This window comes from Miscanthus floridulus, chromosome 3 (genome assembly GCF_019320115.1).
Source record: "Miscanthus floridulus cultivar M001 chromosome 3, ASM1932011v1, whole genome shotgun sequence".
Classification (NCBI taxonomy): domain Eukaryota; kingdom Viridiplantae; phylum Streptophyta; class Magnoliopsida; order Poales; family Poaceae; genus Miscanthus; species Miscanthus floridulus.
Window position 1 is genome coordinate 146,143,525 of NC_089582.1, and position 26,260 is coordinate 146,169,784.

The following is a 26,260-nucleotide window of genomic DNA, read 5'->3' on the forward strand; positions in this document are numbered from 1 at the left end:
AACTTGGTAGACATATTTGGTTTGTATCACCGCCGAATGGCGTTTGTACTTCTTATGAAGCTCAATAAAGGTTTTTGATTCTCCTCAAAAAACTGTTGTTTGGTGGGGTAGCCGTTACAAATTTTGCCATGCCTATATGAGTATGACATGTAGAGTCCAAGTGTCATTAACTTTTATTGAAACATAGCCACATGAAATCTTGTTTATTTATAGATAAAACCACAAATAAGATTATGGTTAAAGTGAATTGAAAATCAGATATATAATTTTCTAGATATTTTCATTAGAAGTTCGATAATCCATAATCTCGAACCACGTGCAAGCATTAATTGAGTGACATCATCTTATCTTCTCAACTACATAGTTGAGAATCTCAAGAGCTCAACACTCAATTTTCTCAAATGGCTCATGAATTTATGTAACCTCCATCATTTGCCTCCTCCTCTTCTTACCTAAGGTCTATCAGCCACGCCGCTACTTAGACCCTGGCTCGCCGCAACAATCTTCTTGCCCTTCTTGCCATCATCTGTGTTGTTGTCGTTGTCACCATCATTATTATGAACAAAGTCGTTGGCAAAATAGCGAATCCAATGCTTACAATGGCAAACAAGGTGAAGCCTAGAGTTTGAGCCGACAGACCGGCAAATTCCTTTGCACCAAGCGAGGACGGCTCATTATTGTCGGCAGCAAATCGGCAGGCGCTCGTGGCAATTCAAGCGCACTTTGCCAGATACGTGGGTGGTTTTAGGGCTTGTTTAGTTGGTGTCTAAGTTCGCTGGTGACAAGTACTCTCTCCATTCCAAAGTATAAGATATTTTGGCTTTTCTAGATATATTATTTTTAGTATGTATCTAGACATAGTGTATATTCATGTGCATAGCAAAAATTACATATCTAGAAAAGCCAAAAATATCTTATAATTTTGGACGGATTGAGTAATAACTTTAAACACACGCTCGTATCAAGTTTAGCAAAAGAGAATAAATATACGGTACGTGTGGGACATGATACTAAAAAGTTTGACGTGACATAATTTTTTGATAGTGAACCAAAAAATAGTTGGCATAAAAAAATACTATGCTGGAATCAATCAAATAGTCCCTGGCCGCCGCGAGACACGTAACGCAAAGGGGCAGGTGACGGCGCGGGACCGCGGGTGCACGGGTAGTTGCGGCGGCGTGCTTGGCCTGATATGATGCCTGATGGCCGGCCGACGTGCGGTGCAGCCGTGTCCATACGTCGGCAAGGGAAGGGACGCTACACGTACGGCAAGATGCCACGTAGGCAGCCAAAAGGATAGCAGATAGGGAAGACTGACTCACGGGTCTGGCCTCTTCTCTTCTCCCGTTCTCCGAGACTGCTGTTCCAAGGTATGTACGGGGGCGATGTCTGAATCCAGAGTTGCTACTGCCCATCACGCACCGTTCCAAGATTCCTACCAGCATTTGCATGCATATCGTTGCACAAGTCTAGAGAAGATCCCTGCCATGAGAGCTAGTAGTGCCATACAGGCGTGATTGATTGGCCGTGTACGCTCTAGCCAGGCCTATGAGATGCATGTTTGTTTGTACGATACTCTGGCCTGACTTTGCTCATGCAAAAAAAAGAAGAAAAAAACACTTCAGCCTGGCTCCCGAAATTTGCGCATTTTGAATGTTTCTCACTCAGATAATAATATTGTTTGTGCATAATTAGTGTATATTAATTGATATTAATATATTTTAGATAATATCAAGGAATCATATAATAAATATCATGATTATGTTATTGACCTCAAGCAATAATAATTTATCTTATGCAATATATTCTCATGAAAACATCATCTTAACTCGACTAAGCTAGCTAGATGTAAGCAACCAAACATGATGGTGTTGCATGCACTCAGCCAAGGGGATAGCTCTTCAACATAAGTCAAACTGGACCAATAAGCAAACCAATCATTTCGGTCACATTTGGATCTAGGGATTTTAGGAATCTGGATAGAAAATCTTAGAATCGTAAAATCTCATCCAAACAAACTAGATTCTAAGAGATTTTAACATATGAATACAGAATTCAATAAAACACATTAGTTTTTTTTTATCCAAATTCTTAAAATTCCTTTCAAATCAATCGGAGCCTTCATGTGCTAGTACAGAGAAGTCACTTGGTGATGACCCGATGAGGAGCGAAGCAACAACGCTCGACAGGGAGGCTCAGCGGTGCTGCTGTCCAGTGGCCGAGCTCGTCCATTTTGGCGCCCACGGTCAAAGTGCATAAATGTTCTGCACCGGATTAAAATACTAACCACACCGGACCTAATAATAATGATAGATAATAAACTAGCCTATAAATGTATAAATTTAGATGATATCTCAATTCCATGCTCCAATACACAACATAATTGATACAAATTATTTTCATCTTTGATGCTTGCAAAGATATCTAGTTTAACATAACAAATCGTCCTATAATTCAATCAATTACCCCCTCCGACAATCTTATTCCTCGACTCAGACTTGACAAACATCAACATAATAATCAATTAATCATTTAGGAATTTCTAGATCGGGGAGAGTTAAACTTTAAAACAGAACTCATATTTGCGAATGGGGAAGAATTACCAAGGCTTAGTCAGTTAACCCTCTTGCAATCGGCGAGTAATAATAGTCTAACAGAGCACAGAGGCACAAACCAGTACTATTTACTCCAACACACCATAGAGATAGAGGCGCCTGTGGCCTGCGCCTGCCTGTTGCGCTGTTGCCGCTTGCTTGCGCCAAAATGCTGGCCTGTCGGGCGCGGGACGCCATCTAGTGCGGCCTGTGGCCAGGCTCAGGCGGCCGCCGCCGTGCTGGGCTGCAGAGCAGTGGTGCCGGGGCCAGAAGAACTGGCGCGTGGAGAACCAGCGTCCGATGGGACCACGGGAGGACGACAAACAATGAGCGAGGGCCGAGGGCGGACCGACGTTTGGCTCTCGGTGGAGGACGGCCGTCGGCGCTAGAGTTAGCAGCAACTCAGAACGCGGAGTGGGAGAGGAAGCGAGGAAAAGGAACGGCTGAACGGAGACGGGCGCCGCGGCCGCGGCCGCTATTTCCCATCTGCGCGCTCTACCTCTCTTCTCTCTGTGCTGGACTTCTGGGCCGTTTGGGGTGTGCACAATTGGCCCAATATCTAGAACCAGGCTGGATAACTACATATACTATAAGAGACTTTTTAGGCCACGCCTAGGACCGTGACCCTAGTTGCCCTAGGCCCAAATCCGCCCCTGCTGCTGTCACTGCACGCTCTGAGATCTCGGGGACCTTTTATAAAGAGATGGACGTGGACACACTTGTCAGTGTGCTGCTGCAGGAATTGTCGACGTACACCTCTGACAGCATTCTTCAATAGCACTAATTAACTAACTATGCCCTGTTCGTTTGGTTTATAAGCCGTACTTTTTCAGCCAACGAACAATATTTTTCTCTTACAATAAATCAGCCAACAGTACTTTCAGCCATGACTTATCAGCCAAGCGAACAGAGCACTCATCCTCCTTCCCGGAATCTGCAATGCTCCATCTCTCATCTTTTGCCGTTTATGGCAAAAACTTACACACTAATCTGATCTGCAAATCTCACCCTGCTGCAAACACAGACAGGATTCCTGCTCTGCTCGCACTTTAATTAATACAGTACACTAGCAGTGCAGGTGCAGCACGAGCTTCAGTCAGGCCTTCAGCTCAGCCAGTGATGAGCGAGTGACAGATCGCTTCACCAGATCTTCCGGATGCCATCCTTCGTTGTCACTTTCCCTGAATAACCAAGCTTCTCAACGCGACAAAACTGAACAGATCCAGAGATATTCAGCGAGACGGGACCCCCCCCCCCCCCCCCCCCCCCCCCCCAGCCCCAGCCCCCAAGGGGGAAGGGAGAAAAAACAAAACTCTCCTTTCATGGCGAGATCTGCAAGTTGCAGCAGCAGAGAGCCAGAGAGCGTTCGTGCCGCATCTATCTAGACTACTCCACGTCAGGAGGCAGCATGGCGCGGTAGAGTTCGGGAGAGGCTGACCGCTGACGGACGGGCAGTGACGGAACCGACGCGCGCGCGTCGTCCTCACTCCTCACCTCACGTGTAGCGGTGTCACCGCCACCACCGCTCCCAGCCACACAACCGGACGACCCGAGCAGATTGCTTTGCTATTCTTCGTCGTCTCAAAATTAGGAGTCGGATCCACGAAGGGAGGAGAGGGAAGGAGGGGGAGAAAAAGGCTCCTTTTTTATGCTGTCACTGCGGATGCAGGTGACGCTTTCCCAGGCTCTCCCACCGTCGTAGACGTCGCCTTCGCCCTCCACACGCACACCCATCCTCTCCCCTCGCGTCGCCTTCTATCTTCGAGGGAGAGCCGTAGAGCCTTTGCCGCTCTCTCACTCGCTCTGTTTTCTTTGTCTCCGCCCTCGCTGATTCCCTGCCCGTTTGTCGCCATTGCCGCCGGTCGTGCCGTGTCAAGGTACGTACCCTCTGCGCCCTTCTCTGTTAACTGACCTGATTGGTTTCTTCTTCTTCTCGCTGTGCTTGATCTGTTCCCACGGGCTCCACTGAGCTGCTGCTGGTTACTCGTTCTGGATGCGTGGGTCTCCTTGGCCAGGTCAATACTAGCACGGGAAGGCGTAGTGGCATAGGAATGTGGGCAAACTCTTGGTTCCACGAATCTGGGCCAACTTTTTTTTCGAAGGAATCCGATTCCTGAATCTTGCATGCCTTGTTTAAATTACTGGAGAAATGGAAGAAAAATGAAATAAGATGAAAGGGGTAGAATAGAAGAAGGTATATATGTACGGGATCTTGTATAACCATTCGTTTCATGGAATCTTGATTGATCTTTTGGGGGCGAGAAGCTATGGGATTCATTCTTCAGTCGTGCCAATCTTACATCTTTGATCTTTCGCACGCGTACACAACACATTCAGCTTCCTGATTTCTCTCTTCTTCCCTGCTTGAAGGACATGGCGAACTCGGGGCCAACGTCGGGAAAGAAATCTCTGAATTCGGTGACTTTGCTGTTCAAATTGCCGTATTACACACAATGGGGGCAGTCTCTTCTGATTGCTGGGTCGGAACCAGCACTCGGGTCGTGGAATGTCAAGCAAGGAGTGTCTCTGAGTCCTGTCCATCAGGACAGTGAGCTAATCTGGTGTGGGAGCGTGTCTGTTGTTGCTGGCTTTACCTGTGAGTACAAATACTATGTGGTGGATGATAGCAAGAATGTTTTGAGATGGGAGGCTGGGGAGAAAAGGAAACTAGTCCTGCCGGAGGGCGTTAAGGAAGGAGATGTAATTGAAATCCGCGACTGGTGGCAGGTACTAATCATTTTTATCAGTAGCGTCTGTATATTTATGTTCTCTACAGTAAGCAGTGAAGTAGCAGCAATGTATGATCTTACATTTTTAGCTGAATGGGCTGTATCTGTCGTTTTCTTCTGGATAAGATGTGGGTTGTTGTATCCATTGTTGGTTTCCTTGCTATATTAGAAGGCTGGTTATGGGGCATTGCTGTTTGTCAGGTTCACAACAAAGAAGTTTCTTTGCTCTGTATAATGTTTACTAATGGTCTTGTTTGCATTCAGGATGCTTCTGAAGCTTTATTCTTTAGAAGCGCATTCAAGAATGTCATTTTCAATGCTACTGAAGGTGTTAAAGAATCGCAGTCGGTGTCCCTCAACAAAAGTTTGGATCCTGAAGGTATCATTTATATGAAAAACCAATTGAGTGAGCAGGATCAGAGTGTTAAATCTACAAATATCTGAGATTTCGTGATGAATGTATTGCTGAAAAAGAATTGATATAGCATCATGTCTTCACATGTTAAATATATCAAATGAAGTTCTTCCTACTCTAGATGTCTAGAGTTCTCTGTCTCTCTCAGATGATTTATTTTGTGTGCTCTTATGTATTTTATAAGCAAGTTCCCAGATAAGATTATCCTTGGGGGTTGGGGCTTCTGATTTTTTTCTTTCTTTTGAAAACATGCAGGTTACATGTATTTATAATAAAATGTAAAAGGGAAATAAGAAAAAAAAAGAATGAATTTCTATTTTTGGAGCACCACATCAAGTTATCAGTTTTTTTTGTCTTATATAATACTTTCCCTGAGCAGATATCGTTGTCCAGTTCGTAATTAGCTGTCCTCGGCTCGTATCTGGCTCTACTGTAAGTACACTTTAAAGATGTCTTTATCTTTTATAAACTATCCTTAATTGTTTTAATCAGTAACTTATTTAATTAATTCATACCTGCTTGCTGATGTCCCTCACGTTCACTGATAACGAACTTTAGGTCGTCGTCACTGGAAGTAACCCTCAATTAGGAAGATGGCAAACTCAAGATGGTCTCAAGCTGAGCTATGTTGGAGATTCCTTGTGGAAAGCAAGCCGTGCTTTACGGAAGTCTGAGTTCCCTGTAAAATATCCTTTTGCAAATGATTGTTCCCTTAATCTTTTATTGGATGTACCATACGGATGAATATTGTTTTGCCAGTATTCCTCAATGCACCATCCTTTTAGCTGTTGGCTAATATCACGTCCTTAGATTTTTTCTGAGAATGATTGTCCTTAACATCTTTTCCACATATAAATACTGTCAAATCAGTCAAGCAGGAAACTCTTCATTGGAGCTTGGTCCAAACAGGGAGGTTAATGTTGATTTATCGTCACCCAAGCAATCCAGATATATTGTGTTATCTGATGGTGCTCTCAGGGTAATGTATCCAGTAGTGTTATCTGCAGAGATGCATGGGTTCATTGCAAGAGAACTTTCTAGGAACTGCTTGACCATATTAACTAGAAACCATTGACCATGCTGTGATGCGTTATAAGCAATTAATAGTATTCAGTATACATGAGCATGTGCTTGACATAACAGAACCATGGAACTTCATACTTTTGGCTAACAAATCAGAGAATCAGTATGCATCATACACAGCCAACATTGTGTACTAATACTTCATCTGCATTTACCAGGATGCACCATGGAGGGGTGCGGGTGTTGCTGTACCCATATTTTCAATCAGATCAGACGAGGACCTTGGCGTTGGAGAATTCCTAGATCTTAAACTTCTTGTTGACTGGGCAGTCAATTCGGGCTTCCATCTTGTTCAGCTCCTTCCAATCAACGATACTTCAGTTCATGGGATGTGGTGGGATTCTTATCCATACAGGTACGACTAATATTCAATACCAAAGGTTTCCTGCTTATAATGGTGGTCTTTCTTGAAATCAATAAGGACATTATCTAAACAGTAGCAATGCCCCTCATGTGTAGCTCCCTCTCTGTCTTTGCATTGCACCCCTTGTACCTGAGAGTACAAGCACTTTCAGATGCAATTCCTGCGGATGTTGAGGTATACCTTTGTTATGCTTTCATATTCATTCATTGTATGTCTTGGCTGTGTTATTTTTATTTCACTAAATGTTTGAATGAGTTGTTCCTCACCTCATTTGGTACTCAATTTAAAATTTATTACAGGAAGAAATTCAGCAGGCGAAGAAGCAATTGGATAAAAAGGTTATTGCATTTGCATATTGTTGCTGATTCTTGCATCTATTTGACTAAATCTCTAATATTTAGTTACTTCCTAACTTGAAAATGATCTGTAAATTAGGACGTCGACTACGAGGCAGCATTGTCCACAAAATTGTCGATTGCTAGAAAAATATTCAATTTAGAAAAGGACAAAGTGCTAAACTCCAGTTCTTTCAAGCAGTTCTTATCTGAAAACGAGGTACATTCACTGCCATTTCATTTATCATGTGTAATCATGGTACGTGATTTCCTATTCCAAACTGTATGTGATAAGCTTTCACACTGTTCTAATAGGAATGGTTGAAACCATATGCGGCATTTTGCTTTTTGCGGGACTTTTTCGAGACATCTGACCACAGCCAATGGGGTCGGTTTTCTCAGTTTTCCAAGGAGAAGGTATTGAAAATATTATTCTGCATTTGGTACTTGAATCTTTTCAGTCGCTATAGCTTGCTAAGAACATATGTTGTTCTAATTTTTTATGAGAGCACATGTGTAATATGAGCACTAAGATGGTTTCCTTCTGTAATGTGTTTCAGCTTGACAAACTTATTTCTGAAGGTACTTTACACCATGACGTTATACGTTTTCATTACTATGTTCAGTACCATCTATATATACAAGTAAGTGTTGTCATTCTGAATTGCTCATATTATTATTCTCGTGTATATATTTTTTTGACATTATTTTTATTCGTTTTTTTAGTTGTCAGAGGCAGCAACATATGCAAGAAAGAAAAAGGTTATCCTGAAAGGTGATTTACCTATTGGTGTTGATAGGAATAGTGTTGATACTTGGGTATACCCTACCTTGTTTCGCATGAATACCGCTACTGGAGCACCCCCTGATTATTTTGACAAGAATGGACAAAATTGGGGTTTTCCTACATATAACTGGGAGGAGATGTCAAAGGATAATTATGGGTGGTGGCGAGGTCGTCTGACACAGGTTATTTAGAATAACAATCGTTGTATGTCTGATTGGTCACCTTTTCCTTTTATTATTCATATCCTACTAGCATGTTGCAGATGGCAAAGTACTTCACAGCATACAGGATAGACCACATCTTGGGTTTCTTTAGGATATGGGAGCTTCCAGATCATGCTGCAACAGGTTTAGTTGGGAAATTTAGACCTTCCATTCCTCTTAGTCAGGTTAGTTTCTGTATCTGTTGGGCAAACTAAAATGGGCCAGAGAAATCTTTCGGAGTAGTTTATTTAACTTGTTCTTGACTTCCAGGAGGAGCTTTTAAGTGAAGGTCTATGGGATTTTAATCGAATGAGCCAACCATACATTCGTCAGGAAATTCTAGAGGTTGCACTCATAATGATGTCCGTGTTTCAGATTTTTTTTCAGTGAAATTTTAGGCCACAATCGTGAAATTTCTTTTTTTTTTTTCTCAGGAGAAGTTTGGATCCTTTTGGACAGTCATTGCAGCCAATTTTCTAAATGAGTATCAGAAGCAGTGTTATGAGGTAATGCAATAATATTCTTCATAGAACATGTCAGCTACTCAAGAGTAAATTGCAAATCACAATATAAATGTCTCTATTTTGTATTGTCAGTTGTGTGTACTTTTAATGCGATCTCGTTTCTAAAATATTACTAGTTACTTTGATCTCATGTTTTTTCTTCTTTGCTTCACCTGTATAGTTTAAAGAAGATTGCAACACAGAGAAAAAGATTATTGCAAAGATTAAAACAAGTGCTGAAAAATCACTGTGGCTAGAGAAAGAAGACAGTATCCGCCGTGGCCTTTTCGATTTACTACAGGTAATTTGGGTCTTCCGTTGTGATTTAATTTCATTGTTGCTGACACACTTTATTCTCCGTGTTATGACTTCTCCTAAGATATCCAGCTCCTTTCTGACTTAGGTTTAAGTACTGTTGTTCTGCAGAATATTGTCCTTATCAGAGATCCAGAGGACTCCACAAAATTTTATCCCCGTTTCAACCTGGAAGATGCATCAAGTTTTAGGGACCTAGATGAACACAGGTGATGTTAATGGTTCTAAACTATAGTTCTTCTATTCTCCATTTCAAATTTGAGGGGATTTGATCTTCCCACTTGTGATTAAATTTGGTTCAGTCTACTAAATGTTAATGACATAATGTAACAGTGTAAGGGCATTTGCCTATCTTACTTTGTTGTCTACATCTCTTTGGGTACCCTTCTACCCAGAAAATGAAATTAGTGTATTGGTATTTTGCAGTAGACAGCTTGTTCTCAAGAAAACAAAATTAGGGTACACCACATTTTAGGCTTTGCAATGCGTTTCTAATGAATCTAAGTTCATGAAATTTCATCCTCTCATCGGACATCATTTTACAGCAAAAATGTCCTCAGAAGATTGTACTATGACTATTATTTTGCTCGCCAAGAAAATCTCTGGCGTCAAAATGCCCTGAAGACTTTGCCTGTCCTGTTGAACTCGTCAGATATGTTGGCATGTGGAGAGGACCTTGGCCTTATCCCTGCTTGTGTTCACCCTGTATGACCCCTTCTCTAGAACTGCAAAGTTGTTAACTAAGCCACTGGTTTTTACTTGACGTTAATAATAATAATGAAAACTTCTATACAGGTTATGCAAGAACTGGGGTTGATTGGACTGCGTATCCAAAGAATGCCTAGTGAACCAAACTTGGAATTTGGTATTCCTTCTCAGTATAGCTATATGACGGTGTGTTCCCATCCATTATTACAGTATTACACTCAGATAAATTGGAAATATAATGAAGAGTGTTCTGATTGAACATGACATGGAGATTCAGAGAGGCTATGTTGATTTGACGATGATCAATTTTTGATGTTTCAGGTTTGTGCTCCCTCATGTCATGATTGCTCTACATTACGTGCTTGGTGGGAAGAAGATGAAGGAAGAAGAAGTCGTTTCTACAAGACTGTAGTTGGCAGTGATGAAGAGCCCCCATCTCGTTGCACCCCGGAAGTAGTGCACTTCATTGTTCAGCAGCATTTTGACGCCCCATCAATGTGGGCAATCTTTCCACTTCAGGTGTGAAACTTGAACTTACATCATAGATCAAGGATTTCTTGCCTAAAATAAGCTGATGAGTCTACTTCGGATTTGGCATTTATCAGGACCTTCTTGCACTGAAAGACAAGTACACCACAAGACCAGCACCAGAGGAAACAATCAATGACCCCACTAACCCAAAGCACTATTGGAGATTCCGTAAGTCAATTCATCATTCCCCACCTCTTTATGAAATAAGGCATTTCAATAAGAAAATTATTTTAAGGTTACTCTTGAAATGTTGCCTTCTTTTCTGGAAAAGCCTCCCATTCAATTTATTGACATGAGACGATAGCCATGTTTTAATTGTTGTATGGTCTGGTAGTCATGATGATAGATGAATTGCATGATGTAGCTGCTGCCTGAAACTTAAACAGTTCAGCATTTGTGTTTGCTACTATCTACTTAACCATTTGATCTAGGCTCATCAAGAGAGGTGGCACAGTAGCTGAATTTAATATCTGGAGCATGATGCATTGCTAGCCTGCCAAATTTGAATGATTGAATAAACAATACCAAACTTTTAGGGTACCATCATTTTCATATGGGCCATTGGCATAGCTTTCTAAGCTAAAGTGGTATCTCTCAAGCTCCACATGCGATTTGCACTCCTGTTGTGAACTTAATCTGGAAAAGGCAATTCTTTTCCTTGGATCTAACTTCTCCCCAACATTTTCAGGTGTCCATGTGACGTTGGAATCTCTGTTGGATGACAAGGACATCCAAGCAACCATCAAGGACCTTGTCACAAGTAGCGGGAGGTCCTTCCCTGGAAAGAAGGTGGAAGGTGCCGACGAAAGCAGAGAGAAGCTATCTAAGGTGCAGTTGAATGGCAAAGCTTAGGAAAGGATTGCAAGAACAGCTGAAAACGACCACGACTAGAAGTAAATAGAATAAGTCGACAGATTGCATTACCATGTCGATTCGGGTGATGTTTCTGCTAGAAAATTCTTTACCCCTGTGAAGTTCTTCCAACTCTGGAAATAAGAAGTATCATCTATCAAGTCAGCAAGTGAAATAATTCATCCAATTTTGGTTTTCATTCATAAATGTTCTTTGACGACCCAGTTATTTCTTGTTGGCGTATTTCTGCTTCAGCAAGCCATTGAAATGGCATCTTGTGCAGTTTGTGTTGTCCTAATCAACCAAAATCGGTGTCTGTGGTGCGTCGCATGTGAATAAATGCTACTAGTTCTTTTAGTTGTTTAATTTTATCTGCCTTTGTGAATAGATTCTGTTCCAGATTTGTGTTACACTAGAACTCGTAGTGGGGACAGTTCCATTTATTTTGGTGCTGCTACTAAACAAAAGAAAAGGTCATGCTATGGATGGTTCTCCTCCAGCTGCTTTCCCTGAAAGCCTCTACTTTTGGAGCTTGTTTATTTATGCCAAATGCCAATTGACAAGAACATTAGGTTTTCCTTGCTATTGATGTGATGGCCCAAAGTGTTGGTTACACCAAATTCCAATTCATAAATAAACACATTATTAGCAGCAACCCCTTTAATTGATGCTGTGGTCCTGTGGGTGTGAAGGTTTCTTCCTTGATTTCCAACTGGTTGGGCACTGTCATCTGAAAGGACAGCTTGAACACTCTTTCTTGCTTCTGCAATTAGCATGCCCCTTCGTACTAATAGCATTGAAAAGGGTAAGCAACTGAACAAATGGACTTTGCCAGCTTCCCTGGCTCACAGTCACAGGTCAATCTTCTTCTCGAATCTAGAGTCTAAAGAATTTTTTTCTCTCCGGTAAGAAAGTCTAAAAGATCTTTTTTTTCTTTTGGCGACGGTAATGAAGTCTAAAGTCTTTATTTTTCTTTCGGCCACAAGTCTAAAGCAGAGATATTTGAAGTTGAATGGGAATTGGAGGGGCAAAATGGACTTGCCATTCGCAATCAGTATTAATCTGTATCTTGCAATCTCCATGAAGTCTCGTGGTGGTACAAGTACAATGCAGCACATGTGTATGCTGCCCTGAAAAGCTCCGAAAGGGCCTGGGCAGCTGATTACCTCGCTGAAACGGCACAGATGCAACTGCAAAAATAATAATAAAAGTTTATAATAAACCACACCTGTCGTGTGCTTTGCCTCCTTTAACGACGTCGCTTTACAACACCAAACCCATTGTGTAATATAATCACTTAATCAGTGGTTACAATTTCCACCTCTATCTTTTTTTTTTGTACTACTGTTTTTTTTTTTTTTTTGGAGCAGACAGAGTCATTTGACACTGACAGCACCGACCTTGGAGTCTCTGACAGCAGTAACTGACTGCATTCATCAAGTAACTGAAAACGAAGATCATCTTGGAAGGCACCGCTTGTTTGCTCTTGCAGGCCTTGTCTGTATTCCTCCTCGGTGCCAAATAAAATTCGGTGGCAACACCACCACTGAATTTGGAGTTGGACGAGGAGGAAAGCGAGTTCTTCTTGTCTGCCACCACTCTCTCTCTCTCTAGAGGCAGTTGATGTTGGCATCCACTGCTTTTCTCGGAAAAAGTTAACCTTTTTCTTCTTCCATCCGTTCACTCATTCACTAAGATCGAGCATGATCACGTTCTAGATTCTGGAATAATGAATGAATGTCGCAATTCTCATGGTTTAGGTTGAAGGTTGAATTAAGAGCAAAGTTAGCATCCTACCTCACCAACTAAACCATCAGTTTCTTCAGAATTCATATCATCATCATGTATGCTGCCGGTCAACGTTACAGGAGCCCAAGAATTTCTAAAATATTCGCTGTACAAAGAAGACCAAGAGGGTAAAAAAAAACATGCTACATCCGTGTGTGTCGGCACGGCGATTTTGGCCTTTGCCGTCGTCGTGTATCTTGTGTTGTGAGCATGGGATTGCGATGAACTCGGATGCATATCAAGGGGGTGGGTGGGTTCATGGGTACCCGGAGGCGAGGCAGTCCTCCCAGAACTTGCGGTCCTCCTCCTGCCGCTCCGCCGCGCGCTTCGGGTCCTCGGCGGCCTCCGGCGCCCGTGGGAGAGGAAGCGCCGTGATCGCGCCGCCGCCCGCCATCTGCTCCCACCAGGCGCCGCTCCCCCTCCCCGCCTTGTTTCTCTCCTCCCCCTCCTCGTCGCAGGCAGCTTCCTCTTGTTCTTGGTAGCTGCTGTACTCGTCTCCCTCCACGCAGCTGCTGCACCCGTCGTCGTCCATCTCCGCCTCGTCGTCTTCGTGGCAGCACGCGCTGCTGCCGCAAGAGGAGAAGGAAGAGGAGCAGGAGTCGGTCGCCGCCGCGCCCGCGCCGTGCGGGCGCGGGTGCGGGCACGACTCCGCGACGCTCTCGCTGTCGCTGTCCTCAATGTCGTCGACACGGGGCCTCGGGAGCAGCGCCAACGGCGGCGGCGGCGGGTGCACGGCGGAAGCCATGGCGTGGGACGGGCGCGGGGCGCGCACGCGGACTGCGGAGCGGTGGCCGTGGCGAGAGCGACATGGACAGACACCGCCAGTATTTATAGCTGACCACGCGCCGAATTCGCCAAGCGGACGACGACTGCAAAATCCTTTTTATTTATTTATTTTGGAATGGGAAAAAAGAACGACTACAAAATCCTACTGCCGCAGATACGTATAACTATGAGCTTTATCGAAGCGCTCAGATCTCCTCTTATCTTCTCCGTCTACACGTAAAAAGACTCTAACATCATCATATGTACAGTGATATCAGTCTTGATATCTGCTCACGCATCCGTAACCATATGAATCATCCTCCACTCAGAGCTCACATGTCCACGTCCTACCGAGTTCCGATAACGATACGAAGACTGAATTCGTATGTCCGTGTCTGATACGAAGTCTCAAAAGCCCATGCGTCCACATCCGCATTCTCATCCAATGAGGTTCAGTTAAAAAATCATACTAGACGCAATACACGTGTGCATATATATAGTATATTATGATCTACCAGGTTCCATATGAATTTATATCTAATTGAACTTCTCATAAATTATTAAACGGCAAGAGTGATAGGTATTAGCTGTAATAACACAACTGTTTACTCACTTACTCACAATTTAAATTAGTTATGAGCAATTGGTTAGGTTTCTTATGGGTACAACTTGCGTGCCCATCAAGATAGATTCGCCACGTGTGCTTGCAATTATTTAAAAGTTATATTCCAAGAAGCAGAAGACGCTATTCGATCAGTCGGTGGTATGAAACATTTTTTTTTTGGCAACGAAACACAAGTGAATCGTGGTGAACTCATAATTTCAATTTTACAGAAATAGGTTGTGTTCGTGTGCGTTTAGAGGGATATAACGCGTCTGTACTACTGTGTGTTAGAAAAAAAGGATAATTACATTGCCAGTATTCAAGTATTCAACTGCTCACTTTGCCTAGATTAATACGCGCGCCAAATAATTGAATAAACACCTGTACTACAGCTGGAGTAGGTATGTAGCATCAATTAGCAGAAGTTTCAGAGACAGAACGTACTATCACAGCAAGAAACACTCACCTAACCTCGAAATTTTCATGTGAGTTAAGGATCGGTCGGAGTGCAGACCACGACGTACGATCGCTGAAACATGGAGGCGATGTGATGTTTAGAATGATTATATTCGACGTGTTCTAGAAACGTGTTCTATAAATATAATCGTGTGGTGTGGAAGTGATAGCTCTGTATCTCTACTGAATTCATGCTCGCGCACGTGTTTTAGCTTTACTCCCTCGTGTCACATAAAAAAAATATTTCCTTAAAAAAAACCTCGCGCTTTATTAGGAACAAGGTTAAGTCAAACTTTGTAAACTATGGATAAAAAAGACTCACCGTTCATATTTCCTTTAAAAAAATCTCGCGCTTTATTAGGACAAGGTTTAGTCAAACTTTGTAAACTATAGATAGACATCAATAAAAATTAAAATTATTTAGCTTGAAAGCATGTGTAAGCTATATGTATAGACTTGTACTTCAAAATATTTGTGACACCCTAGGGTGGGTCTGAGCGTTCACGTACAACTCTTCTTATCTCCTAGGGCGTCGCTAAGACGTGTTGTATTAAACTTTTTTTCACCCTAAATACAAAGACGTGCAAACCTTTTGCGTGATTGAGAATAAAAATATTTGTAAAATACTTTAGATTCAAAGGATTTTTTTTTGAAAACATTGGTCAAAGATATACAACCGTGCAAAATCAAATTTGCCAAATGTTTCTGATAAAGGTACGTAGTAATTTTTATTTCCTCAAGAGAAGTAGGACGACAAAAATCAATTGATAAGGGTCCATATATTTAAGACAAGCAGAGAGGAATTTTTGCTTCTATTTTATAATGTTTCAAAACAAGAAACAAATTTATCGTAGAAACATAATAAGGCGGCTGAAGTAGTGAGCGTAATTGTTTTTTGTTCAATATGTATTAACCAAAATTTATTCAAATAGAGGAGTGCGAAGCAGGGTACGGCGCAGTGGCGAAGCAAGAGCTAAAATGGAAGGGGACAGCTGGGGTGCATCTGCCTCTTGTGTGCGCATATTTTTTTCCTTGAACAAAGGGGGTGTATAATATGGTGAAAATTTTGATCATGAGCACGTACGGCTGGGTAATTTGGAGATAACCTGCACCTTTATTTGGCCCTGGTTCGGCGCACATACGCGGATGGTGGCTTGGTTTTTTGCGAGTTTGAGATGGAACTTCAAATCTCCAATCCAAATTAACATAAAATTGATTGATATGATTTCCAATCCAAACATAAAATTGGTTTGGCGCCGTTGTAAAAAGTTATCTTGACGGCTTGACGTATACTGGTCTCGGCTTCTTTAATTATCATCTGCCTCTTGTGTGATTAATATTTATTAATTCTTGTGAAAGAAAGAAAGAAATTAAAAAACTGGTTTGTTTGACGTGGGTTTGGAATTAACATGTAGATCTAGAGGCAAGCAAGGCACACAAAGCACCAGATTGCAAAAAGGCAACAACAAAAAAGATTTTGTCAAAAGCAAAGCAGAGAAGAAAAGAAAAGCTAAGGACCGGCGGCACTAGGGCCGGGCCAGACCTGCTAGCTGACCAGCTAGCTGTGCGTGTCTGCGCCAGCTTTGATCTAGAAGCGCTGACCACACTTCTAGAAGGTAGCCTTTTAAATTTGTCATCAGGTGGCTATAGTGGCTGCATGCACGCGCCGCGTACGTCTGTGTGGATGTCCCTATCGACGACTCCATAAGTTATGCGTATTTTCTTCCATGACCAACCTGTGTAGGTCTTTTGAGACCGTCTCGGACAACACGTCCATCTGGCCACCTAAACTTAAAATAGATAACAGAGGTATCTGTAGGTTGTCTGAAAGACACAACTCAAGTATAAACATCATCTCTTCTGAAAATTCTTTTACAAAGAGAATTTTCTTTTAGATACTCTTATTGGAGAAGATGTTGAATGGATATTAAACCCTTTACTTATAACGTTATCAAAGATTAAATAGGTCCTGTATTTTATATGTTGTTATCGGTGATAGTCTCGATGGCGATAGATATTGGTCGCCACAGTCCCTTCCCTCGTAGTACTGCGTGAGTAAGTACAGGTACAGGCCGGGGACGCCACGCCACCGCCGCCGTTTCTTGGCCGCCGGCCTGCCGCCGATTTTTTCAATGTCCTCCTCTTCAAGACGTAACGTACGTAGTCTGGCTACTGCGCACGGTACTAGCTAGCTACCTCGGCGTAGAACCAAGGTCATGTTCGGCTGGCTGTACGTAGTCTGGTTCTTCAATATATATACCCCAATCCTTTTGAAAAAAGACACATAAAAATTCTCCTTTGGAAAATCTAAAGGTAAGGCTGGACGAAAAACTCGAAGCTCGTTAGCTCGCTCGGCTCGTGGCTGGCTCGACTCGGCTTGGCTCAGCTCGTTAGGATAACGAGCCGAGCCGAGCCAAGATTTTAACTCGTTAGCTATAACGAGCCAACTCAGCTTGTGAGCCGCTCGCGAGCTAAACGAGCCAAACTTTTAGAAAAAAATATCAAAAATTATATTAGTTTTTGTATTACTTCATGTCTTGCACTTTATAATTGACTGTAACTGATCTAGACCCTATAAATTGACTGGTAACTGGTCTAGATGCATTTCTTTTATATTATTATTATTCTCAAAGATAAATGCAAATATTATATTTTGTGTATTTTTATACTGGCTCGCGAGCTTAACGAACCAGCTCGAGCTTTTAACGAGTCGAGTCGAGCTGGCTTTCTGGCTCGTTAGGATAACGAGCCGAGCCGAGCTAGCTCGTTATCTTAACGAGCCAGAACGAGCCGAGCCGAGCCGAGCCAAGCCAACTCGTTATCCAGCCTTATCCAAAGGTAATAAATTAGTATTTTCCTCTTCTCACTGCTACGCTGCTGCTGTAGTCTCTCATTCCGGCCTCTGCGTGCACCGACGTTCGGGACTGGTCCTGACTTTCACGATGGTCTTCCATCCAAGTCAGGCAGCGCTACGTCCCAACGTATTCGTCGTCAGCTGCTCTGAGCTCTTTCTTCACCACTCATCGACGACTTAGTACCACCAGCAGCAGCGTCTCCCTCTACATCATCTTCACCAGCAACACTATTTTCTTCTGTAAACAAAAGGTACACACCACGTGACCAATCTATTATTGTCGTTCGTCTACTGTGTTGGTCATAATGATCTTAGCTATGCTGCTAGCTATATTGCTATTAATGCTGTCTGATTTAACTAGTATATTAGAGATCTACATGCCAGTTTATGAGATTGGCATGATTTGTATTATGTTATTAATCTAAAAATTAATCAGAAAATTGCCTAATTATTCAACAAATACAGGAGCCAACAGGATGGGAGAATGATTCTTCTTGCAAATATCAAATATATATGTGATGAAATATAAATACGGTCATTGAACACACAAAGCCAGTCGGATGGACTGAACAAAAATAGATGTGATGAAATATAAATATGGCAAGAGAGCTGCTATGGTGTGCAAGCTTTACACACCACCTGTTATAAGACTGTCTCCAACCCGGAGAGGCAAACACAAAATGCATCCTACACAGTACTTTTGCCTATCCAAAACATCCTCCAACAGGTGACCCAGATACGCTACCCATTTTGCCTACGAGCCCAATCGTAACGCAAAAAAGCATCGCATCTCTCCTCACTACGCAAATCTCCGATGTGGCCCGCCCGCGCACGCCTCCGCGTCGGTGGAAGCCCCGCATCGAAGGAAGCCTAGGTGCCGGCGCCCTCCTCCTCCTCCCTCTCCCCTCCGAGGCCTGACTCCGCACGCAGAGAAGCAGGAGGCTGCTCCGCAATCTCCTCCCGCGGCTGCCCAAACCCACCGATACCCCCGCCCAAATCCACCAGAGATCACCCCTTTCCACCAAATCTGGCTAGGATGTGGCGCAATCCGTCGCTAAGGCCACCGACCTAGCCCGCGCGGTGTCGCTCCTAGCCGAGCGGGACTGGTTCGCGCGGATCAACTCGGAGTTCGTCACGCCACTTCGGCAGCCGGGCCCACTCTTCGTGGTCCGCGCGCTGCAGCGCGCCGCCGCCGAGCCGCTCCTCTGCGTGCGGCTCTACGTCTGGGCGTCCCTGGTCGCCGTCGGGATGGGCCTTCCCTCTTGCGTCGCTGTTGGAGAGGGCTGTTTTGTGGGTGCGTGACCTTTTCCCTATGCATGACCCAAAACCGGGAATGAGTCTCGTGTTTAGGTCTCCCTCGTTGGAGACAGTCTAAAAAAAAGATGCAAGTGTGTGGAAAACGCAAAATGGCATAGAAATTTTTTTAAGGCAAAAAAATGCTGAGGATAGTTTGTCCTTCGAGATGATGGTAGCCAATATATATATATATATATATATATATATATATATATATATATATATATATATATATATATATATATATATATATATATGAATAAAAGAAAGTGCTTCTTGTTAATGAACAGGGCGGAGCCAAGGTCGTGCGAGCAATGCATGGGTACCGGGGCCCATAATTTTTAGGCCCCCCCGAGTCCCGATGGATATAACAGGGGCGTGGCTAGCGGCCGGACGTCCGAATAGACGCTTGCGTCCGGACACCGGCGCTACTACTCCATTTCACGTGTGTCATGCACACGCGGAAACCTCCGTGCCTCCCATTCGAACACATGTGCCCCCTCTACTTCCAACGCTCGCATGCACGTGGGACCACACGCCCATTCCCCTTCGCTTTCCCGCACTCGGTGCATGCACGGCGCCCCAGCAACTCCAATTTCATGCGCCTGGGAACTCCCATTTCACATGCCTAGGATCGCCCACGCTGCGCCCCTGCCTCCATCGTCCCCCTCCGCTTCCCATGCGCATGCACGCCGCCCCAGCAACTGCAGCATGTGACACAACGTGGACTAGCGTGTTGGCAAACACGTGAACCTCGGAAGAAAAATCACCATGTCAACCTTGTTCTTCCCGTTGGTTTGCATCCTCGTTACACAAGCTTGTAATTACTTTCATATACATTGTACTTGTGTAGTTGCTCTTGTAATTAGTTAGCTTGTGTAGCTTACTAGTTACCTTCTTATTTGTGTAGCATAGAAGTAGCTCATTTGTGTGGCTAATTTGGTTTGTGTAACCTTGTTAGTCACATTGCTTAGTTTGTGTAGCTAAGTAATTGCGCTCTCTAATTTGACATTGATTGCCTTGTTATTGAGCATTGCTAGTGAGCTTAGTTAGCTTTGTGCTTTTGCTTACTAGTTTGTGTAGGAGCTTCCTTGCTGCTTAAAGTATTAGTGGCATAGGTTTTTCTGACCTTGCTCCTAGAATTGGTTATGTGAGCTCTAGCTAGCTCGGCACCTTTATTGCTTAATTAGTATCTTTGGAAGGTGCTAGAGAATATAGATAGAGAGGTGTAGTCTTGGCTAGACCGATAGTCTTAATTTCGCACTTGTTTCGGTTACTCGACGCGATTAATTTTAGAAAGGATTATTTGTGGTAGAACCTTCTAAATTATAGGACCCACATGCACTTGTCACTGTTCAACGATCTTTGACAACTATGCATATGTTCCTGGTAACTTAAGAAGTCTATCGGGTGTCCTCGGGGAACCCCGAATCATCCACGATTTCCAAGAAGGATCACATTACAGAGTCATTGCAGTATTACAACATTTATTCAAATAACTACATCAGAGTAAAATAGCGAAAGTCTTACGGTAACTTAATTTATAAACCAGTTGTTTCAAACCTTACAAACTAAGTTCGATAATTATTATAAACCATAGTAGTAGTGGAGTGGCATTAGTATCATAATACAAACACATAAAATAAGCATCCAGCCCAAGGATCACACATTCACTTATCGTCATCGACATAAACAACAGTCATGCAGCAAGGTCCAAAATAGACCTGCTCATGAGGCTCACCTGCAACAAGGGTCAACGAACCCTGAGTATGAAAGTACTCAACAAGACTTGAGAAGACTCAGGAATGCAGGCTTAGGGATTCAAGGTATGGCTAGCAATAATCAAAGTTCTTTTGCGTAAAAGCTCTTTAACAAAATTCTTTACACATATAAAACTTTATAAGAATCACATATGAATCTGCCATGATCCATAATGAGATCATGAACCTCATATCAACTCTTTCTCAAACCTTACTTGAGTTCCAGTTATTAACTACGATGATGAACAGAGAGTTGAGTCTCTATAACTGAGGAGCAACGATGATTCGAACCGATTATAAACCTAGCTGGGGATTCCAGACCACACGACATATGCAGGTCCCCGACTTACATATATCAACCTACTCTCGGATCCTCTAAAACAAGAACGGGTCTGCGCCACCCGAGAATACAGTACTCTACCAATCCAGCCCATTGCCACATGGGTACACGCTATTCCCGCTATCTCTCCACTCCCAGTGCACGAGTAGCCATTCTCGTAATAGAATAGCCAAGTTAAGGCTTACCGGAGTATGTGGTTAGTACTACAAAGTCTCATCTCACACAGTTCAACAACGGATGGTTCTTAATCGACATAGGTGGAAGGAACCCGCTCACAAGACCTCCATGTCTTGTGGCTCTCACACACCGAGTCCGCCCGGTCTAGATTTATTACTCCACATGCTCATATCTCATAAATACATAAGTAACCAAACGTAACCACAGATCCATTTAAAACTTGCAGGTGACAGGTAATCACCCGACTCTTATCTGTCTAAGCATGGCTAAACATAACTAGACATTTATGAATTAAGACTGGTAACAAGGTAGATATGGAAGAACAAGGTTGGTAATGCACCAATTAGGTTTCCACTCAACTCCTAATCACTTAATGCAGTATAGAAAAGCAAAAGCGATGAAAACTTGTAAAACACAAGGTATGTTTAAATGCATCCGGGGCTTGTCTTGGTTCATAGAAAAGTCAGGTTCCTGCGACGTTCCACAATTATCCGATCCGACCTCAACAAACGGATTAACCTCCTCCACAACTTGATTAACTACCACGTGTTCACATTCGTTCACTACACATAGTAACAATGCCATGTTTAACATGATGCGGGATACGAAATATGATACTTAATGATGGATGCAAAATTAACAACTCGAATACAACTTTCCTTCGCGGTACAGTTGCAAGTCAAACTAACTAAGCCTTTTTCGTAACACATACTTCATTTGCCAAGGATCATTACCAACTAATGACCCAAGGTCATCACTCAATCAAAAATTCAAGAAAAACCTAAATCATTAAAGGTTACTATTTGCTTTTATGAATTAATTATTTAATTCAAAATTATGAAATAAATCAACTTGTTCCAATTGAGCTCAAAATTTTTGTAAAGGTTCATCACATGATAAGTAAGTGGCAAAATAAATTTCATAATTTTTGGATAATTAATTAAGCCTAGAAAAATCATGGAAACCCATTTATTAATTAATTGAGTAATTTTCATCACATTCAAAAAGTACTGAAAAACAACATTTCATATTTTTCTTAAATAATATACATCATAGAGAGGTCACACAAAAATTTTCATAATTTTTGGAACTCTAAATAATTCTACACAAAAATAACAAAAACTCATACTATTCATTCAAATCTGAAAAATAGAAAATTCATTTCGAACTCACGGTCACTGACATGCGACCCCACCTGTCATCTCCTACCTCCCGCGTTGACCGTGGCCACGACGGCTCTAACCGACAAAATCTCACCGCCGGTGAGATCAACGGCGATGGCAAGGGCACCACCGTGATCACAACGATGAGGCGCATCGATTGGAGACACTAGCTAACTCAATTACAACATGATTCAAGCCTGACGCCGGCCATGGCGGATGTGACTGCATGGTGGCGCTACGCCAGCGACAGGAGACTGGTAGCAGTTAAACTAATAATTTACAAAGGATCAGCAGCTCACCCCGAACGCGATGAAGCAAAGAGCGAGGTTGGAGGAGCAACGGTGACGCGAGTCGACACTCACAGCGGCCACGGCGGAACAAGTGACGACGATAGTGGTACTCCGACAACTGTGCTGGACAAAATGACCAAGCAACAAGGTATTAAGCACCACGGTATCTAGGCGAAGCTGGAGCTACCATGATCAAGAGCCAAGGCTCACCGGAGAGCGCTGGCCACGGTGACGCGCTTGTGACGGTGAGGTTGCCGGCCGCGAGGAAGAAAGGTGCGCACAACGGGTTCCCGGTGGAATCAGGCGACCAAAGTTGGTTGGCTGGGTTCGCAAGGAGGAGACGAAGCTGGGACAGACTTGGCTATGACGGTGGAGGCACTACGGCGACAACACGGGCTCGCCGGAGTTGAGCGGTGGCGACAGGAAAACAGAGCAAGGAAACGGGAACGAACGGCGTCGATGCCTGAGCTTTATAGGGCGGCAAAGACATAAGGAGGCGACACGCAGCGCCCTGCTCGTGCCAGCGCAAAGCCGAGGGTGGCCACAGGCATGACTGGAAGCTAGGAGAAGGACGCCGGCGGTGATAGCTGCCCGCGGCTACTCTTCAACATATTTATAGAATTTCCATTCGTCTAAATTTCCAAATTACTCCCAAATTTGTATAACAACTCAAAAATCTCCAAAAATAAAAGTTGCTCAAAATTCAAAGTTCTACAACTTTGCTTTTATAACCACCCCCTAATTCGATCTACATTTTGAAATGCAAATTTGAATTCAAATAGGGGACATTTAAAGAATTTTGCCTTTTCAAATTACTTCAAATTTTTCATAACAACTTTGAAAACTCCAAAAACAAACTTTATATAACTTGAAAAGCTCTACACTTTTGCTTTTAGGCTCAACCCCAAAATATGCTTAGATTTTGAAATGAGTTTTTAGGGTAGGATTTAAATACTGAAAATTAGGGTTTTCTTGAAAATTCAAATCCAAACAAAATTTTCAACTTGATTCAAACAATACAATTCAACACATACCACATAAAGGTAAACTTGTTTTAGTATATGCATATCAAAATTTTCACTAACACATGAATGATGTGCTATGCATATGATGACATGGTATGTTTTAATATTTAAACACCCGAGGTGTTACAATCCTTCCCCCTAAAAGAACTCTCGTCCCGAGATTCAAAGCCATAGGGTAAGTAATGGAAAAGAAAATGTGTCGCGCGAGCACATACAAAATCTATCCATAAAACAGCTAAGGTCTCTTTACAAAACATAATTTGTAACAACCGAGCTCAACTAACATTACTCTATATTGACGCAAGAAACTCTGGAAAATTTTCTAGCAAGTAATCTTCGGATTCCCAAGTAGCTTTTTCTTCAGAATGTTGATTCCATTGTATCTTGTAGAACTTGATTGTCCTTCTTCGTGTGACACAATCTTTCTGATCTAGAACTCGGATAGGATATTCGAAATAGGTCAAATCAGGTTCAAGTTCCACTCCTTCAACCTCAACATTCTGCTCAGGCACTCGAAGACACTTCTTTAATTGAGAAACATGGAACACATCATGTACGGCTGAGAGATGTTCTGGTAATTTCAAGCGATATGCCACTTTTCCATACCTCTCTAAAATTTGAAATGGTCCAATATATCGAGGTGCCAACTTGCCTTTAACACCAAAATGGGTAACTCTCTTCATTGGTGATACCTTTGGATATACAAAATCTCCCTTGTTAAACACCAATGGTCTACATCGTTTATCTTCATAACTCTTTTGTCGGGACTGAGCTATCTTCAAATTACTTTGTATTTGCCTAACCTTGTCTTCTGTTTCTTTCACAAGGTTAGCTCCAAAGAGCCTTCTTTCATCGGGCTCAGACCAACTCAGTGATGTTCTGCATCTACGACCATAAAGTGCTTCAAACAGAGCCATTCTAATGCTCTCTTGATAACTATTGTTGTATGAGAACTCAGCCAAAGGTAGACATTTATCCCACTTCTTGGAATAGTTAAGGACACAACACCTTAACATATCTTCAAGTACTTGATTGACCCTTTCAGTCTGACCATCAGTCTAGGGATGATAAGCTGTACTATACAGGAGTTTGATACCTAACGAAGCATGCAAGTGTTTGCAAAAGCTAGAGACAAACTATGTACCTCGATCTGACACTATGGTCTTTGGTACCCCATGTAAACTCACAATTTTGTCTAAATACATCTTGGCATATCGGATAGTGGGATATGTACTCTAGACCGGAAGAAAATGTGCTGACTTGGTTAGTCGATCTACAATAACCCATACTGAGTCAAAGCCCTTTGATATCTTAGGTAGACCAACAATAAAGTCCATACTAATATCCTCCCACTTCCAAGCTAGAATAGGTAATGGTTGTAACTCTCCCGTAGACCTCAAATGTATAGCTTTCACCTTTTGACAAGTATCACATTTTGCTATATATCGGGCAATTTCTATCTTCATTTTGGTCCACCAAAACATTTGTTTTAAGTCATGGTACATCTTATTACTTCCCGGATGAATAGATAACCTAGTAGCATGTGCTTCTTTAAGAATTGACTATCGCAACTTCGGAACCTTTGGTACCACTAAGCGATTTTTGAACCATAACATGCCTTCATCATCTACTTTGAAGCATTCCGCTTTCCTATTCTTGATTCTTTCTTTGATATGGGCTATACCCTTATTTTCTTTTTGAGCAGCAATAATCTGGTCTTGAATAGTGGCTTCAACAATTATATTGGTCAAACTACCTTGTTGAATTACCTCTATACTCAACTTTTCCATCTCTTGGCATAAAGTCAAACCCATTGTTCTTACTGTCAGACAATTGCAATGGCTCTTTCGACTAAGGGCATCTGCAACTACATTTGCTTTACCAGGATGGTAATGTACTTCCAAGTCATAATCTTTAATCAATTCTAACCATCTTCTTTGTCGCATATTCAAATCTGATTGAGTAAAGATATACTTTAAACTCTTGTGGTCTGTATAAATATGGCACGTATTACCAAGCAAGTAATGCCACCAAATCTTTAGAGCATGGACAACTACTGCTAACTCTAGATCATGAGTGGGATAGTGCTCTTCATGTTGCTTAAGTTATCTGGAAGCATAGGCAATGACTCGGCCTTCTTGCATCAATACACATCCAATACCAATATCAGAAGCATCACAATAAACATCAAATGACTTCTCGATATCTGGTTGTGCTAATACTAGTGCAGTGGTTAATAATCTCTTCAAAGTCTGGAAAGCTTCTTCACACTTAGATGACCAGACAAACTTGGCTTGGTTCTTCAACAACCTAGTGATGGACT

General features: G+C 42.5%; 2 protein-coding genes across 2 annotated transcripts; one reads left to right on the forward strand and one right to left on the reverse strand.

The window, feature by feature from the left end:
* Positions 1–4,007: 4,007 nt before the first annotated feature.
* On the forward strand, positions 4,008–11,606 carry LOC136542763 (4-alpha-glucanotransferase DPE2). Its single transcript, XM_066535346.1, has 23 exons — positions 4,008–4,471; positions 4,965–5,321; positions 5,588–5,702; positions 6,118–6,170; positions 6,297–6,424; positions 6,588–6,717; positions 6,980–7,176; positions 7,281–7,359; positions 7,485–7,523; positions 7,621–7,740; positions 7,836–7,937; positions 8,081–8,164; positions 8,247–8,489; positions 8,570–8,695; positions 8,781–8,855; positions 8,945–9,016; positions 9,195–9,314; positions 9,440–9,537; positions 9,874–10,033; positions 10,124–10,222; positions 10,358–10,555; positions 10,642–10,735; positions 11,256–11,606. Exons 2-23 carry the CDS (start codon positions 4,968–4,970, stop codon positions 11,417–11,419), a joined length of 2,850 nt encoding a protein of 949 aa, XP_066391443.1. The 5' UTR covers positions 4,008–4,471; positions 4,965–4,967; the 3' UTR covers positions 11,420–11,606.
* Positions 11,607–13,110: 1,504 nt separating this feature from the next.
* LOC136544647 (uncharacterized) lies at positions 13,111–14,040 on the reverse strand. Its single transcript, XM_066536733.1, has 3 exons — positions 13,474–14,040; positions 13,217–13,313; positions 13,111–13,140 (listed from the first exon to the last, which is right to left on the reverse strand). Exons 1-3 carry the CDS (start codon positions 13,950–13,952, stop codon positions 13,111–13,113), a joined length of 606 nt encoding a protein of 201 aa, XP_066392830.1. The 5' UTR covers positions 13,953–14,040.
* Positions 14,041–26,260: the final 12,220 nt, after the last annotated feature.